The following is a 17,630-nucleotide window of genomic DNA, read 5'->3' as shown; positions in this document are numbered from 1 at the left end:
CGATTTTATGCACTTTAGAAACATCCTGAGAAGGCCAGGCGTGGTAGCTCATGCCTATAATCCCAGCACTTTGGGAGGCTGAGGCAGGCGGATCACCTGAGGTCAGGGGTTTGAAACCAGCCTGGCCAATGTGGTGAAATCCCATCTCTACTAAAAATACAAAATTAGCTGGGCGTGGTGGTGCATGCCTGTAATCCCAGCTACTTGGGAGGCTGAGGCAGGAGAATCACTTGAACTTGGGAGGCAGAGGTTGCAGTGAGCCGAGATCATGCCATTGCACTCCAGCCTGGGCAACAAGAGCGAAATTACATCTCAAAAAAAAAAAAAAAAAAACCATTCTGAGAAGTGGTCCACAGCCTTCAGTAGATTGCCGAAAGAGTTCAGGACACAAGAAATATTAGGAGCCATTAATAATAGCCCTGCCTGGCACCTCTTGATCTTCCCAGGCTCTGTGCCAAGCTCCGTGTACATTCTCCTGAGCCTAACTACCCTGGCAGGTGGGTGCACTTCTGCCTCCCAGTTTATAGATGCCTGCATGGAGCGCAAGGTGGTGCTCCGTGCCTTGCCCTAGGAAGGGGGGTGCCTGAATTGAACCCCAGCGTCCTCTCACTCCAGAGCCCTTGCTCTTAACCACTATGTGATGTGTGTTCACTTGTGTTACTTAAGGAATTGTGAAAATTGCTAGGTGAGAGTCAGACACAGCTTGCCTGTGTGGAAATAGTATCTGAATTGTGGTAGAACCTGTTGAGCCTAAATTGGCCTCACTAGTCACACAAGAGCACAGAAATAGATCATGGGAAACTGTCCTTGGTGGGGAGGGGTCATTGGTGTCACAGCGTCATGGGCTCAGGGTGTGAAATGCTGTTCTCCACCTCCTTCCAAACTCCCTCAGGCCAAGACAGGAACAAGAGCCTTTCCCCAATCTCCAAGAGACAGAACAAGGTAATTAGAAGCTGCTGACTCCCCAGCCGGGTGAGGGAAGTCCTGAGGGCCTGGGTGCTGGTGGGAGATTCTGCCCTCCAGGGTAGGCCAGTTACCCAGGGCTGTCTCTTAAAAAAAGGGAACCTGGGCCGGGTGCAGTGGCTCACGCCTGTAATCCCAGCACTTTGGGAGGCCAAGGTGGACAGATCACCTGAGGTCGGGAGATAGAGACCATCCTGGCTAACACGGTGAAACCCTGTCTCTGCTAAAAATACAAACGATTAGCCATGTATAGTGGCACGTGCCTGTAGTCCCAGCTACTCAGGAGGCTGAGGCAGGAGAATCGCATGAACCTGGGAGGTGGACATTGCAGTGAGCCGAGATCACCCCACCGCACTCCAGCTTGGGCCACAGAGAGAGACTCCGTCTCAAAACAAAAAAAAAAAAAAGAGAGAGAGAACCTGCTCGGGCATGGTGGATTATGCCTGTAATCCCAGCACTTTGGGAGGCCGAGGCAGGCAGATCACGAGGTCAAGAGATCAAGACCATCCTGCCCATCATGGTGAAACCCCGTCTGTACTATAAAAATATAAAAATTAGCTGGGTGTGGTGGTGCGCACCTGTAGTCCCAGCTACTCAGGAGCCTGAGGCAGGAGAATCGCTTGAACCCGGGAAGCGGAGGTTGCAGTGAGCCGAGATCGCACCACTGCACTATTCCGGCCTAGCAACAGAGTGAGACTCTGTCAAAAAAAAAAAAGAAAAAGGGAACCTGCCCAAGGTCACAGAGTAAGTGAGAGCTGGAATTTGAACTCAGGTCTCTGGGTAGGAACATTGCTAATCCACATAAAAGCTTCTTTGTGCAGATTTTTTTTTTTTTTTTTTTTTTTTTTTTTTTTTTGAGACGGAGTCTCGCTCTGTCGCCCAGGCTGGAGTGCAGTGGCCGGATCTCAGCTCACTGCAAGCTCCGCCTCCCGGGTTCACGCCATTCTCCTGCCTCAGCCTCCCGAGTAGCTGGGACTACAGGCGCCCGCCACCTCGCCCGGCTAGTTTTTTGTATTTTTTTAGTAGAGACGGGGTTTCACCATGTTAGCCAGGATGGTCTCGATCTCCTGACCTCGTGATCCGCCCGCCTCGGCCTCCCAAAGTGCTGGGATTACAGGCTTGAGCCACCGCGCCCGGCCTCTTTGTGCAGATTTTTAAAAGGTGGCCCTTCTTCTGGATTGATACGTCCTCATGCCAGTGTGCATGGCCTGGCGATTGGAGCTTGGGTTAGATTTCAGCCCCAACTCACCCCTTTAGATGAGAGCCCATGTGCAATATGCAACCTACACAGCCTTATGTGCTGGGCCTGTCAGTGCGCATCCACAGTTTGTGCTCCTAGAGCACAGGAACCATTCTGGCCTTGGGGGCTTCCTGGGGTTCTGAGAGGAGGCTTTGTTTTCTGTAAATACTGGGGACCACTTGGTCTGTGGTCTTCCTCCCTGAGGGAATTTTAGCCCAAGGAGAGAAGGGGGCTCAGGAACAAAGTTGAACACCAGCCCTCGTACAACCTCCCCTGCTCCCCTCCCCCTACCTCATCTCCTCTATTATTTTTGAGACCCTAACCTGTCCCAGGGCTGGCTTACACTGAGCACGTAAGACACCCCCCACGTGGGAACCAGACTGCACACGTGTGTGTTCAGAGGGAACCTCCTTGTGCCAGGAGTCAGGACACCTGGGTTCAGATTCCTGTTTTGCTGCTGCTTAGCTGGTAGGATCATCTGCAGAGTAGCCTCTCTAAGAGGCTTGGTTTCCTCACCTGTGTCTTGAGGGTATTGAAACAGATGATCTCCAAGGTCCCTTTCACTCACTCTTCTCTTGTGAAGGCAGCTCCTCAGATCCAGGGAGTGTCTACACGGACCTCATTTATGTCCTGTATAGACATTCCAAAGGGCATAATAATGCCCCATGCCTTGTACCCTATGCCCCTTGGGTCCCCTCCCCTCCTCCTAGCTTTCTGGGGCTGGTGGCTCCTGGAGCAGGGTCTTTTTTTTTTTTTTTTTGAGACAGAGTCTCACTCCTCTGATGCCCAGGCTGGAGTGCAGTGCAGTGGCGTAATCTCGGCTCACTGCAAGCTCCGCCTCCTGGGTTTATGCCAGTCTCTTGCCTCAGCCTCTCAAGTAGCTGGGACTACAGGCGCCCGCCACCACGCTTGGCTAATTTTTTGTATTTTTTAGCAGAGATGGGGTTTCATTGTGTTAGCCAGGATGGTCTCAATCTCCTGACCTCGTGATCCGCCTGTTTCGGCCTCCCAAAGTGCTGGTATTACAGGCGTGAGCCACCGCGCCCGGCCGGAGCAGAGTCTTTTTAAAATTTAATTTTATTTTAGGCCAGGCGCAGTGGCTCACGCCTGTAATCCCAGCACTTTGGAAGGCCGAGGTGGGCAGATCAACGAGGTCAGGAGATCGAGACCGTCTTGACTAACATGGTGAAACCCCGTCTCTACCTAAAAATACAAAAAATTAGGTGGGTGTGGTGGCACGTACCTGTAGTCCCAGCTACTCAGGAGGCTGAGGCAGGAGAATCGCTTGAACTCGGAAGGCGGAGGTTGCAGTGAGCCAAGATGGTGCCACTGCACTCCAGCCTGGCGACAGAGCAAGACTCCGTCTCAAAAAAAAGGAAAAAAAATTATTTATTTATTTTGAGACGGAGTCTCACCCTGTTGTTGCCCAGGCTGGAGTGCAATGGCACGATCTCGGCTCACTACAACCTCCACCTCCTGGGTTCAAGCGATTCTCCTGCCTCAGCTGCCCAAGTAGCTGGGATTACAGGTGTGGGCCACCATGCCTGGCTAATTTTTGGGGTTTTTTTTGTATCTTTAGTAGAGATGGGGTTTCACCATGTTGGCCAGGCTGGTCTGAAACTCCTGACCTCGTGATCCGCCTGCCTTGGCCTCTCAAAGTGCTGGGATTATAGGCATGGACCACTGCGCCTGGTCTTATTTTTATTTTTATTTTTATTTTATGGAGCAGGGTCTTTTAGAGCCAGGTGCTAAGCCTCTTGGGTCTGCCAGGCAGGTCCACACTGTGCCAGCTGCCTCCCCCGAGGGCTTCTCTAGGGGGAACTAAAGGTCCCATTTCCTTGCTGGCCAGGGTTCTTGTCACAGGGATTCTTGAGTTGGAGATGCTGTCTCTTGAGAGGGGGCTTGGACCTGGGGTCCAGCTCATGGTGTGTTCAGAGCAGGGGAAAGGCTTGGCCTTGCTCTTGGGAAGCTAGATGTGTTTTTTACTGTGAACTCTTGTTCCCAAGGCACTGCTGAAACCTGTCCCTCATGGCCCAGAGCCACTTGTCTGTTTGGAGGCAGTGTCTCTTTGCTTAGACACCGTTTTTTTAGACTAAGGCTGTGCTGGCAGTAGTCTCAGGGGTTGCCCCGCGAGCACCTACATCATCTCCCCCAGAGGACCAGGCTCTCCCTCATGCTGCCTGAATCTGCCCCAGAGGCCCCCACTGGGCTGATAGGGTTCCTGAAGAGGAGGCAGGCCCAGCAGGATGGGAAAGAAGTGTCACTCAGGTGGTGCACTGCCCATGGCCACTTGTGCTCGTGAGCTGGGCAGGGCAGCTCCTGAGCCGGAACTTGCTATTTTTCTGGCCTCTCGCATGGCTAGAAACACGCAGCCCCAAGGCCGGGCGCGGAGGCTCATGCCTGTAATCTTGGCACTTTGGGAGGCTGAGGCGGGCAGATCATAAGGTCAGGCGATCGAGACTATCCTGGGTAACATGGTGAAACCCCGTCTCTACTAAAAATACAAAAACTTAGCCAGGTGTGATGATGGGCGCCTGTAGTCCCAGCTACTCAGTAGGCTGAGGCAGGAGAATGGCGTGAACCCAGGAATTGGAGCTTACAGTGAGCCAAGATTGTGCCACTGCACTCCAGCCTGGGCAACAGAGCGAGACTCTGTCTCAAAAAAAAAAAAAAAAGAAACACACAGCCCCACCCACCCAGCAACCCAGGCTGGGACTTCCCATGGAGGCAGGGTGGTCAATCCTGCAGAAAACCAGAGGTCAGGATGGTGTTGCTGCTTGTTCCTGAGGCCGCCACTCCCAGCCCTGGGAAAGAGGAAAGTAGAGCCAGGTGGGGGGCCCAGGGCTTTCCCCCGGAGCCTTACCTCTGACCTCCGCAGGAGGTGGCTTTCCTGGCCTCTTGATTCCTATCAGAGTGAGACCCTGGCAGGTGAGGGAAGGACCCAGGGCCTTGTCCTCCCCTGTGACCCTTTCCCTGCCTTTCTTTTCCTTTCTTTTTTCTGTTTTCTTTTTTTTCTTTTTGAGACAGAGTTTCACTCTTGTTGCCCAGGCTGGAGTGCAATGGCGCGATCTTGGCTCACTGCAACCTCTGCCTCCCGGATTCAAATGATTTTCCTGCCTCAGCCTCCCGAGTAGCTGGGATTATAGGCATGCATCACCACGCCCAGCTAATTTTGTAATTTTAGTAGAGATGGGGTTTCTCCATGTTGACCAGGCTGGTCTTGAACTCCTGACCTCAAGTGATCCACCTGCCTCGGACTTCCAAAGTGCTGAGATTACAGCCACTGTGCCCGGCTCTGCCTGGCCTTTCAGTGGGGCTCTTTGCTAGCCAGAGCTCTTGGCCTGTCTTCTTAGGGAACAGTGTGCCTTTGTCTACCCTCTTTTTTTTTTTTTTTTTTTTTTGAGATGGAGTCTCACTCTGTCACCCAGGCTAGAGTACAGTGGCATGATCTCTACTCACTGCAACATCTGCCTCCTGGGTTCAAACAATTCTTCCTGCCTCAGCCTCCTGAGTAGCTGGGATTACAGGTACCCACTACCACACCCAACTAATTTTTGTATTTTTAGTAGAGATGGGGTTTCGCCATGTTGGCCAGGCTGGTCTTGAACTCCTGACCTCAGGTGATCCCGCCTACCTCAGCCTCCCAAAGTGCTGGGATTACAGGTGTGAGCCACCTCGCCCAGGCCCATCTATCCTCTTCTTTCCCCAGAGGTTCCCCAGCCTTCCTAGGTCCACCAGGAGGCGGCCAAGAGCCTCTTCCTATCATGACACACCCAGGTGCTTGGTGCTGATGGCAGCTGCTGCCACCTGCTCTGCTCATGCCAGGCTGGCAGAGGGCACAGATCCTTGAGAGTTCAAGGCCAGCCCGGCTCCAGGGTCTATGCCTGGGCAGACTCTATTCATGGGGCTCCATGCCCCTCCTTTCCCTGACTCAGGCAGAGCAGCCATGGCCCCTTCCACTTTGGGTGGAGCAGGTTGCTACCTGGCAAACCCCTGGGGTGCTGCATACCACCCAGGCCCTGCAGGCCCTGCAAATTAATATTCTGGAGTCGCCTGTGCTTCCTGTTTGCATGGGAACGAGGCTGCATGGCAGGGCCCTCTGCCTGCCCTGCCACCTGCATACCAGTAGGACTGTGGCTCCCACTGCAGCTCCGGGCCTAACATCTCTGCTGCTGCAGTGGCAGTGACAGTCTGGTGGGAGATTCCCCTTGCCTGAGCCCATGTGCTTTCTGCAGGGCTCTTGCAAGGGAAGCCAGTACTGCTGGCGACAGTTCCAGCCCTAGGCAGGGTTATCTGCTGGGAGCCAGGAGTGCTTGGACCCCTGCCCTTCTCTGGGCAGGCGGGCTGGCATCCGGCTCCTACAACGCTGGCATTGCCGGGAGCAGCAGGCTGAAGTCCGTCCATCGCTTGGCTGAGTGATCAGAGTGCCACGGGCCAAGCCAGCCTTGACTAAGAACAGATAACCCTCCGGCCAGCTCAGGGCCTTGCTGAGCACTTCACGGGCTGGGGAGACCTGAGCTGGCTGCCATTTCCTTGCCACCATCATGGACCGTGGCTGGCTACCTCCAGGAAGGCCTTCTGCAGTTTCCAAGGACCCTTCCTCCTGGTGCTGGGGCAGGATATGGGTTGGGAAGAAGGATGAGTATGTGTAACCCCACCCTCTGGCCACATCTGGCCACTTCTGCACATGTGACTCTGGCCTTCTGGCCACAGAGTCGTCAGTACGGCTGGCGGGAAAACCACAGAGGAATGTTCCCAGCCATGCTTGGGGGAGAAGAGGCTGGTGGGGACTGCCACATCGTGGTGCTCACCCTTTACCTTCTCCCACCCCGCCCTGCCTGCAGGGGGTTCCAGAGGCCATACTGCAGGCATGCGGGTGGCATGGCCTTGGCCTCCAGCAGGCCTTGCTCCTGCCTTGGTGTCACCCATTCAGTGCTAGGTTCTCTGGAGAGATCCAGACCCATCTAAACAGGTGTGGGGGCCTCTCTTAGCCCACCCTTTGCCACCTCCTACCTCCCACCTCCCTCTTGTCTCTTTAAAAATTTTTCGGCTGGGTGTGGTGGCTCACACCTGTAATCCCAGCACTTTGGGAGGCCGAGGCAGGCGGATCACCTGAGGTCAGGAGTTCGAGACCAGCCTGACCAACATGGTGAAACCCCGTTTCTACTAAAAATACAAAAATTAGCTTGGCCTGGTGGTGGGCGCCTGCCGAGGCAGGAAAATTGCTTGAAACCAGGAGACAGAGGTTGCAGTGAGCCGAGATCGTGCCATTGCACTCCAGCCTGGGTGACAAGAGCGAAACTCTGTCTCAAAAAATTAAAAAACAAAAAACTCCCCCCCCGCCGCCCCCAGCGCCTCTTAATGCTGGGGGGTGATCTGGAGAGAGCCCAGCTCATGAGGGCAGGAGATAGTGGTAGCCAGAAGGATTTGGGGGGTCCTTTCTTCCCAGGCCTGGGCTGGAGTGGGCCACTTTGCCACAGGAGCATTCCCAGCCCCTCGTGACCTCTCTGGGCTGTAGCGAGGAGAGTGAGGGCTTTCTTTGGAGAAAGAAGTAGAAGAGAAACAGGAATGGGTTGGCCCTGCCTCTCTCACTTCCGCCTTCCCAGGCAGTGGTATCCTGCCTTCCCCTTCCTGGCTGGAGGCTTTGTGGGGCGTGGGCTGTGCTTGGGGCTCCCTGCTGGTGTGGTGTTTGCCCAGTTGTCCTGGCAACCACAGGGCAGTGGTGGGGAGTGACATGCAGTGACCCGAGAACCGTGTGTAGGGACAAAGAAGTGGAGACCTAGCATTCCCATAAGCCCATTGGAACTTCAAGCTGCTCGGCCCATTGTCCATGTGGGGCCTGGACCCAAGGTCTTGGAACCCAGCAGGTCCTCCACTGCCTTCCTCTCCCCAGCAGCCTTCCTCTCCCCAGCCAGTTCTCCCTAGGACCAGAGTTCTGAGATATCTGCCGAAGCTCCCGCCGCTCCCGCCCTCCCCCTGCCGTTACCCTTCTTCCTGTCTGATTCCCTTTCCTTTCCTGTCTCCTCCTCCCACCTCCTCCCTGCTGCCTGCCCGCCCATCCTCTCATTCCCCCTCCCCCCAGGCACAGCTGCTGTTTGGCTCACTCTATATATAGCGGCATTTTCAGGGTAATTACAATAAAACTGTTGAAAGGAGATAATCCAGCAAAGGAAACGAGTCTGACTCCCAGCCCCCTCCTGTCCCTGGCTTGGTGCAGCCCTGCACCCGCTTTCTCCAAGGTCTTCTATTCCCACCCCACTCACATTCCCACAGCCTCTCTCTCTCCTGCCCAGTGTGCCCCAGATAGGGATGAGGCCCCAGAAGGGGACAGAGGGTAGAGATATCCAGAAGGTCTCCACCAGCCTCTCCTGGGGTTACCGAGGGCAGTGTCAGTCCTAGAACCAACCTCTGTGCCTCAGTTTCTCCTCTAGTATGAGGCTTTGCACGGGGCACGGTGTTGAGAAATAGGAGTGGGCACAGTGGTTAAAAGCTTAGGATTTGGACTCATATTCTGGTTCTTCGATCACCTAGCTGTGTCTGGTTGCTACTTAAACTTCTCTAAATCTCAGTTTCCTCATCAGTAAAATGGGGTAATAATAGCGTCTAAGTCATAGGTAACCATGACATTTAAATGAGTCATTCTTGTAAAATGCCCAGAGATGTTGACTATCAATGATAATACTATGTGTTGAAGGCTGGGCAGTGGCTCATGCCTATAATCCCAGCACTTTGGGAGGCTGAGGTGGGAGGATCGCTTGAGCCTAGGAGTTTAAGGCCAGCCGGGGCAACATAGTGAGACCCTGTCTCTACTAAAGATTTAAAAATTAGCCTGGTGCATTGGCATGCTCCTGTAGTCCCAGCTACTTGGGAAGCTGAGGTGGGAGAGTTGCTTGAGGTTGATTGAGGCTGTTAGGAGCCATGATCATGCCATTGCATTCCAGCCTGGGCAACAGAGCAAGACCTTGTCTCTGATATATATATATATATATATATATATATATATATATATATATAGGTAGAGAGATACATATATGTATATATACACACACACGCACATAAAATGTGTTGAGTACTCACAATCTGTCAGGTACCGCTTCATGTTTATGCATGTTTTCTTTTTTCTTGAGGTGGAGTCTCGCTCTGTCACCCAGGCTGGAGTGCAGTGGCGCAATCTTGGCTCACTGCAACCTCCGCCTCCAGGGTTAAAGCGATTATCCTGCCTCAGTCTCCTGAGTAGCTGGGACTACAGGCATGTGCTACCATGCCCAGCTAGTTTTTTTTCGTTTTTAATAGATACAGGGTTTCACTGTGTTAGCCAGGGTGGTCTTGATCTCCTGACCTCGTGATCTGCCTGCTTCAGCCTCCCAAAGTTCTGGGATTACAGGCGTGAGCCACCGCGCCCGGCCCTTTTTTTTTTTTTTTTTTTACCTCCTTTCCCTGGAGACAGTCTTGCTCTGTCACCCAGGCTAGAGTACAGTTGCATGATCTTGGCTCACTGCAACCTCCGCCTCCCGGAGTTCAAGAGATTCCCATGCCTCAGCCACCTGAGTAGCTAGGATTACAGGTGTGCACCATCACGCCCAGCTAATTTTTGTATTTTTAGTAGAGAGGGGGTTTCGCCATGTTGGCCAGGCTGGTCTTGAACTCCTTGCCTCGGGTGATCTGCCTGCCTCAGCCTCCCAAAGTAACCTGAGATTCCAGATGTGAGCCACCGTGCTTGGCCTATATGTTCCTATTGAAGTTCATGGGTTCAGCCTCATTTAATTAAGGTAAAATGTTGCATCTATGGAGCAGAGGGATTTGATTTCCCCTCTGTCTCTGATCTCTTTGGGTCTCCTAGAATCCTGCCTGGTAGTGTTTGGGCCTCAGGCATGACCGGAGTCTGGGGCTGGGCCCACTAACTCCTTCCTGTCTCTTCTGCCCACAGTGGAGGTGAAGCCGGTGCTGCCAAGAGCCATGCCCAGTTCCATGGGGGGTGGGGGTGGAGGCAGCCCCAGCCCTGTGGAGCTACGGGGTGCTCTGGTGGGCTCTGTGGATCCCACACTGCGGGAGCAGCAACTGCAGCAGGAGCTCCTGGCGCTCAAGCAGCAGCAGCAGCTGCAGAAGCAGCTCCTGTTCGCTGAGTTCCAGAAACAGCATGACCACCTGACAAGGCAGCATGAGGTCCAGCTACAGAAGCACCTCAAGGTGAGCGAGAGGGGTGCGGGGAGCCTCCCAGGCCTCCGCCCCCCGCCCCCCGCCCAGGCCTGGCTCACTCCTGCCTCCCTCCCCATGCCCCTGCAGCAGCAGCAGGAGATGCTGGCAGCCAAGCAGCAGCAGGAGATGCTGGCAGCCAAGCGGCAGCAGGAGTTGGAGCAGCAGCGGCAGCGGGAGCAGCAGCGGCAGGAAGAGCTGGAGAAGCAGCGGCTGGAGCAGCAGCTGCTCATCCTGCGGAACAAGGAGAAGAGCAAAGAGAGTAAGGCAGGGACTCCTGGGACCTCCTAGGGCCCCACCCATGACGCCTGCCCCTGCCATGGGGGGTCTGGCCCTAAGCAGCCAGGTCAGTTGTGCCCTGTCCTGCAGGTGCCATTGCCAGCACCGAGGTAAAGCTGAGGCTCCAGGAATTCCTCTTGTCGAAGTCAAAGGAGCCCACACCAGGCGGCCTCAACCATTCCCTCCCACAGCACCCCAAATGCTGGTAATGGCCCTGGGCAGGCACGGGTGGGCATAGGTGAGCCGCTCAGGGGCTGCCTGGCTATAGGATGGCAAGGGGCTTCTGCCCCGTGCCCATATATGGGCCCTGCAATCTCTCCTTAGAGACAGGACCTCCATCCCTGGTTTATTTCCTCATTCTTTCCCCGAGATCCATGTCCTCTTCCTATATACAAACGATTTTTCATCAATGTAGATTGCCAGGTGGCAGGTCCAGCAGGCTGGGTGATAACCTAGATCTGCTTCCATCCCCACCCCCACCCCCAGGGGAGCCCACCATGCTTCTTTGGACCAGAGTTCCCCTCCCCAGAGCGGCCCCCCTGGGACGCCTCCCTCCTACAAACTGCCTTTGCCTGGGCCCTACGACAGTCGAGATGACTTCCCCCTCCGCAAAACAGGTAAGTGAGTCCCCCACCTGGCCTCCCAGAATATGGCTCCCGGGAGGCAGAGGTGGGCTTGTGGCAGTGTCAGCCCTGACCACAGTGGGCTCGACTGCAGATGTGTGCTGCTGTGCGCGTATCTGAACCTCAGTTACCTTCTCTCCAGCCTCTGAACCCAACTTGAAAGTGCGTTCAAGGCTAAAACAGAAGGTGGCCGAGCGGAGAAGCAGTCCCCTCCTGCGTCGCAAGGATGGGACTGTTATTAGCACCTTTAAGAAAAGAGCTGTTGAGATCACAGGTGCCGGGCCTGGGGGTAAGGGCTGCTCTCATGTACCTGTTCTGAGGGTCTGGGAATCGGGGGTGGGGGTAGTTCAGAGCAGGCCCAGGTGACAACCACTTCTCCTATAGCGTCGTCCGTGTGTAACAGCGCACCCGGCTCCGGCCCCAGCTCTCCCAACAGCTCCCACAGCACCATCGCTGAGAATGGCTTTACTGGCTCAGTCCCCAACATCCCCACTGAGGTACAGGCCTGGCTGAGGGCTGGTGGGGCGGGGACAGAGCTGCTCCTTCCCATGGAAGAAAGAGTGCAGCTCCTTCCAGTCTGTCTGCCTGAGTGCCCAGCAGAGACCTCTCTGCCCACATGAATAGGCTGGAGGGTCCTTGCTTGGACTTAATTGCATCAAAGGGGAATTTGTTCCACAGGACTATGAAGAGCCCTGATGGCTCAGTCTCCCTCAGTGGGAGCTCAGGGTAGAGGGAAATGGGCACCATTCAGAGAACTTGGTCTTGGCCCCAGGTTGCCCTCCCTTGTTGCCTCCCTTTGCACACTCTCATTCCTGTCTCTTCTCACTGCTCCCCAGATGCTCCCCCAGCACCGAGCCCTCCCTCTGGACAGCTCCCCCAACCAGTTCAGCCTCTACACGTCTCCTTCTCTGCCCAACATCTCCTTAGGGCTGCAGGCCACGGTCACTGTCACCAACTCACACCTCACTGTAAGTACAGGGCACATACCCCATCTTTCCTCTGGTGTTGAGGTCACAGGTCCTGCATGCCCCCAGCTGGGGTTTTCCCCTACCAAGGCCCTAAGGAAGATCGGTTGGCCCTACCCAGAGCTGGGGGGTAGATAGTGGGTAGATGGGGATGCTCGTCCAAAGTTGGCAGGACTGAGGCTGTATAAGCCCCTCCCTTCACCCCCCAGGCCTCCCCGAAGCTGTCGACACAGCAGGAGGCCGAGAGGCAGGCCCTCCAGTCCCTGCGGCAGGGTGGCACGCTGACGGGCAAGTTCATGAGCACATCCTCTATCCCTGGCTGCCTGCTGGGCGTGGCACTGGAGGGCGACGGGAGCCCCCACGGGCATGCCTCCCTGCTGCAGCATGTGCTGTTGCTGGAGCAGGCCCGGCAGCAGAGCACCCTTATTGCTGGTGAGTGGACAGGCAGCTGTGCAAGGGAGGGGGCTCAGGACCAACAGTTAGGGATACTCTCCAGCCCTGTCACAGTTATTTCCCTTTAGCAGAATCAACAGCATCAGTGATTTCTTCCACATTCTGGAAACATGGGATACCTACAGGATGCCGGGCACTGTTTTTGACAAAATCTGCTGCCATCTTGGAGTTCACATCCCAGAGCAGTGCTGTTCAGTAGAAACAACACAATCTACGTACATAATTTCTAGCATCCACATTAAAAAATGTAAAAAGAAGCAAGTGGAGCCATACATGGTGGTTCACGCCTGTGAGCCCAGCACTTTGGAGATCAAGGCAGGTGGATCGCTTGAGGAAAGGAGCTTGAGACCAACCTGGCCAACATGGTGAAATCCCATCTCTACTAAAAATACAAAAATTAGCTGGGCATGGTGGTGGGCACCTGTAATCCCAGCTACTCAGGAGGCTGAGGCAGGAGAATCGCTTGAACCCAGGAGGTTGCAGTGAGCTGAGATCGCGCCATTGCTCTCGAGCCTGGGCAACAGAGTGAGACTCCGTCTCAAAAAAAAAAAAAAAAAGAAGTAAGTGGAATTGATTTCACCACATATATTTAACTCAGTATATCCAGAATATTATAATTTCTGTAATACACACGCAGTTATTCTTCCTATTTTGAAATTTTTGTAGAGACAGGATCTTGCTGTGTTGCCCAGGCTGGTCTTTTTTTCTTTTTTTTGAGACAGTCTCACTCTGTCGCCCAGGCTAGAGTGCAGTGGTGTGATCTTGGCTCACTGCAATCTCCATCTCCCAGGTTCAAGCAATTCTCCTGCCTCAACCTCCTAAGTAGCTGGGATTATAGGCGCCTGCCACCATACCTGGCTAATTTTTGTATTTTTAGTAGACCTGGGGTTTCACCATCTTGGCCAGGCTGGTCTCGAACTCCTGACCTCAGGCGATCTGCTCGCCTCAGCCTCCCAAAGTTCTGGGATTACAGGCGTGAGCCACTGCACTTTTTTTTTTTTTTTTTTTTTTTTTGAGACAGAGTCTCACTGTGTCGCCCAGGCTAGAGTGCAGTGGCGGGATCTCTGCTCACTGCAACCTCCACCTCCTGGGTTCAAGCGGTTCTTTTGCTTCAGCCTCCTGAGTAGCTGGGGCTACAGGCGTGTGCCACCATGCCCAGCTAATTTTTTTTTTTTTTTTTTTGAGATAAAGTTTCACTCTTATTGCCCAGACTGGAGTGCAGTGACAAGATCTTGGCTCACTGCAACCTCTGCCTCTCGAGTTCAAGCGATTCTCCTGCCTCAGCCTCCCAAGTAGCTGGGATTACAGGTGTGTGCCACCATGCCTAGCTAATTTTTTGTGTTTTTATTAGAGACGAGGTTTCACCATGTTGGCCAGGTTGGTCTCGAACTCCTGACCTCAGGTGGTCTACCTGCCTTGGCATCCTAAAGTGTTGGAATTACAGGCATGAGCCACTGCGCCTGGCCTAATTTTTGTATTTTTAGTAGAGACGGGGTTTCACCATGTTGGCCAACTTGGTCATGAACTCCTGACCTCAAGTGATCCACCTGCCTCAGCCTCCCAAAGTGCTGAGATTACAGGTGTGAGCCACTGCACTCAGCTGCCCGCGTTGGTCTTGAACTCCTGGGCTCAAGCCATCCTCCCGCCTTGGCCTCTCAAAGTGCTGGAATTCCAGGTGTGAGCCACTGTGCCTGGCCAATATGCAGTTACCGATGAGATATTTTGCTTTTTGTTTCATATTAAGCCTTTGAAATCTAGTGTATACTTCACACTTTTATCACATTTCAATTTAGATAGGCTGTGTTCAAGGGCTCAGTAGTCACATGTAACTAGTAGTTATGGGATTGGACAGCACAGCTTTAGACAGCCCTTAAGTACCTGTTGGCACCAGAAGAGGTTCTGCTTGAAAGATACATGATCCTGGCCCCAGGGCTTCCTAGCCTGGCGGGATCCACAGGGTCCATGATCAGGGAGGCCTTGTTGCACTTAGGGAGAACAAGTCATTCATTGTTCACTCAGAGGGCTCAAGACTACATGTGTACTCAGTTTATTCAGTTAAGCAAATTGAAGGGAAAAGATGGTGAATCCAGGAAGGCTTGCTGGAGGCGGTATCTTAGAGCTGTGAAACTCTTCATTCATGGGGAAGAGGAAGAATGGAGCTCAGGTTTGGGTGGAGGGTGCTCCAGGTCCCCCAGGTTTTTTCCTGAGTATGTAGGTGGTGATATTCCAGAGGGGGTTGTGGGGGCAAGATGCAGGGTCGGGGGGCAGTCAGGTGCCCTTACAATGGTGCTTAGTCATCACCCCTAACTCCATAGTGCCACTGCACGGGCAGTCCCCACTAGTGACGGGTGAACGTGTGGCCACCAGCATGCGGACGGTGGGCAAGCTCCCGCGGCATCGGCCCCTGAGCCGCACTCAGTCCTCACCGCTGCCGCAGAGTCCCCAGGCCCTGCAGCAGCTGGTCATGCAACAACAGCACCAGCAGTTCCTGGAGAAGCAGAAGCAGCAGCAGCTACAGCTGGGCAAGGTGAGCCTGGAAAGGCGAATGGCCTGGGGCTGTGCTGGGGGCAGGACATAGGAGAGCACCAGGCTGGCACGTGTCCTCCTTTCAGGCCAGACACGGTTGCTTGCGCTTGATTGGGAGGCTGAGGCGGGCAGATTGCCTGAGGTCAGGAGTTCGAGACCAGCCTGGCCAACATGGTGAAACCCTGTCTTTACTAAAAATACAAAAATTAGCCAGGCGTGGTGGCAGGCACCTATAATCCCAGCTACTCAGGAGGCTGAGGCAGGAGAATCGCTTGAACCTGGGAGATGGAGGTTACACTGAGCCCAGATCACACCGTTACACTCCAGCCTGGGTGACAAGAGCGAGACCCTCTCAAAAAAAAACAAAAATTAGCTGGGCGTGGTGGCGTGCGCCTGTAATCCCAGTCACTGGGGAGGCTGAGGCAGGAGAATCTCTTGAATTGGGAAGGCAGAGGTTAAAGTGAGCCGAGATTGCGCCACTGCATGCCAGGCTGGGCGACAGAGGGAGGTTCTTTCTCAAAAAATAAAAAGAAAAAAAAGAAAAAAGTCCTCCTCTCAGAGGAGCCACCTTGCCTTTTTCTAACTCACATAGAAGCTCTGCCTGGAAGAAGGGAGGGAGGGAAGGATGGACTGTTCTGGGTTACAGGCTGCACAGCTGCTCCCCAACTCCCAGCTGATGTGCCCCCATATTCTGTTACCAGATCCTCACCAAGACAGGGGAGCTGCCCAGGCAGCCCACCACCCACCCTGAGGAGACAGAGGAGGAGCTGACAGAGCAGCAGGAGGCCTTGCTGGGGGAGGGAGCCCTGACCATGCCCCGGGAGGGCTCCACAGAGAGTGAGAGCACACAGGAAGACCTGGAGGAGGAGGACGAGGAGGAGGATGGGGAGGAGGAGGAGGATTGCATCCAGGTCAAGGACGAGGAGGGCGAGAGTGGTGCTGAGGAGGGGCCCGACTCGGAGGAGCCTGGTGCTGGTTACAAAAAAGTGAGCCCCGTCTCTGGTCCCGGCCCTTAGTCACCACCCCTCTGTCCTTCCCCACCCGTGCCTTTGCCCTTGTCTTTCCCTCTCCCCCATCTGCAGTTTCCAGGCTATGCAGGAGCAGCTTTCTGTAGAGAGCAAAAGGGGAGTGGGAAGGAGGCCAGTGGGGAGAAGGGGGAGCTGTTTGTGTTGATCTCAGAGCTGTGTCTCCTAGGCTGCCAGTTCCCTCCCTGTCTCTGTGATACTGGCCTGCCTCTCTGCTTGTGTGTCTGTGTGTGTGTGCATGTGCGGGTGTGCACGTGTGCACACGTGGCCTGTGTGTATCTGCGTTTCTGCCTGCGCAGGGCCGGCTGTGCGTCGGTCCCTGTGCGTGCCTGTGCGTGTGTGTACACACACGCCCCCGCTGTTACTACTGTCTGCCTCACGCCTAGCTGGCACTCCATTCATTGCGGACACAGCCAAGCCCTCCAGGCCTGACTCATCCCGCCCCCACCCCGCCCCCGCCCCCCCAGCCTCTTACCTCAATGCTACTCTTTGATGTGACTCATCACATCTCCCCCATCCCTCCTTGTCTCAGGAGATGTGTCTCCTGTCCCTAGAGGGAGCAAGTGGGAGGAGGTGGGGGAAGGAGGAGACTTGGAAGAAAAGGGCTGGATTGGGGCCCCTCTGGAGGCCCTGACAGGGCTTGCCCTCACCCCTGTCCTAGCTGAGTCTGACCCAGGCCCCCTCCCACTCTCCTCCCCTACAGCTGTTCTCAGATGCTCAGCCTCTGCAGCCGCTGCAGGTGTACCAGGCACCCCTCAGCCTGGCCACTGTGCCCCACCAGGCCCTGGGCCGCACCCAGTCCTCCCCTGCTGCCCCTGGGGGCATGAAGAGCCCCCCAGACCAGCCCGTCAAACACCTCTTCACCACAGGTGAGCCCCTACCACTTGTTACGTCCTTCTACCAGGCACCAGAGGGCCTGTGCGTGGTGTCTGCCCATGGGTGGGGGAAGAGGCTGTTGGGGCCCCTTAGGCACCCTGAAAGGAGGGGACACAGGCCTTCGTTCTCTCCCTGTTCCCCAGAGCTGTTCGTGGTAGTGGCAGGGCCTTCTGCCTCAGCTGGGAGAGTGGGTAGCATCTTTCTCACCCCGCTGAAGGAAGGACTGCCCCACAGCCTGAAGTGCCGGGTGGAGACAGCCTGCTGTCTGTATTGGGCCCTGACCTTCTACCTTCCCTTCCTTCTCCCTGTGAGGTCTGGGATGAGACCAGGGTCCTCTTCCCCATGAAGCTGCCACAGGCTGGGCTCTGGGGGGACACAGATGTGCCTGAGGGTGGCCCTGTATAACCAGTGGGGAGTAAGACATAGGGGTTTGGCAGGAGGGGGAAAGCAGGAGGTGCTGTGAGAAGGGTGCAGCCAAGGAGGCACA

At 54.8% G+C, this 17,630-nt stretch overlaps 1 protein-coding gene across 9 annotated transcripts in view; it reads left to right on the top strand.

Moving 5' to 3' along the window:
- The window catches only part of HDAC5 (histone deacetylase 5), a 49,590-nt gene that overhangs the window by 21,435 nt on the left and 10,525 nt on the right, over positions 1–17,630 (top strand). For 3 of the 9 annotated variants that reach the window (XM_010353945.2, XM_010353944.1, XM_030922669.1), the window contains 11 exons: positions 10,131–10,390; positions 10,487–10,658; positions 10,766–10,880; positions 11,162–11,292; positions 11,441–11,587; positions 11,683–11,795; positions 12,135–12,266; positions 12,473–12,695; positions 15,032–15,243; positions 15,944–16,228; positions 16,971–17,136. In XM_010353945.2, coding sequence (XP_010352247.1) covers positions 10,131–10,390; positions 10,487–10,658; positions 10,766–10,880; positions 11,162–11,292; positions 11,441–11,587; positions 11,683–11,795; positions 12,135–12,266; positions 12,473–12,695; positions 15,032–15,243; positions 15,944–16,228; positions 16,971–17,136 — 1,956 coding nt within the window. Of the gene's footprint in view, positions 1–892; positions 943–10,130; positions 10,391–10,486; positions 10,659–10,765; positions 10,881–11,161; positions 11,293–11,440; positions 11,588–11,682; positions 11,796–12,134; positions 12,267–12,472; positions 12,696–15,031; positions 15,244–15,943; positions 16,229–16,970; positions 17,137–17,630 lie in introns of all 9 variants that reach the window. The other 6 variants (XM_030922668.1, XM_030922667.1, XM_030922665.1 and 3 more) reach the window with 4 other exon arrangements.

The sequence above is a fragment of the Rhinopithecus roxellana genome, chromosome 19 (assembly GCF_007565055.1).
Source record: "Rhinopithecus roxellana isolate Shanxi Qingling chromosome 19, ASM756505v1, whole genome shotgun sequence".
NCBI lineage: Eukaryota > Metazoa > Chordata > Mammalia > Primates > Cercopithecidae > Rhinopithecus > Rhinopithecus roxellana.
The sequence above is the reverse complement of the archived record's forward strand: the minus strand, read 5'-3'. Positions and strand labels throughout refer to the sequence as shown.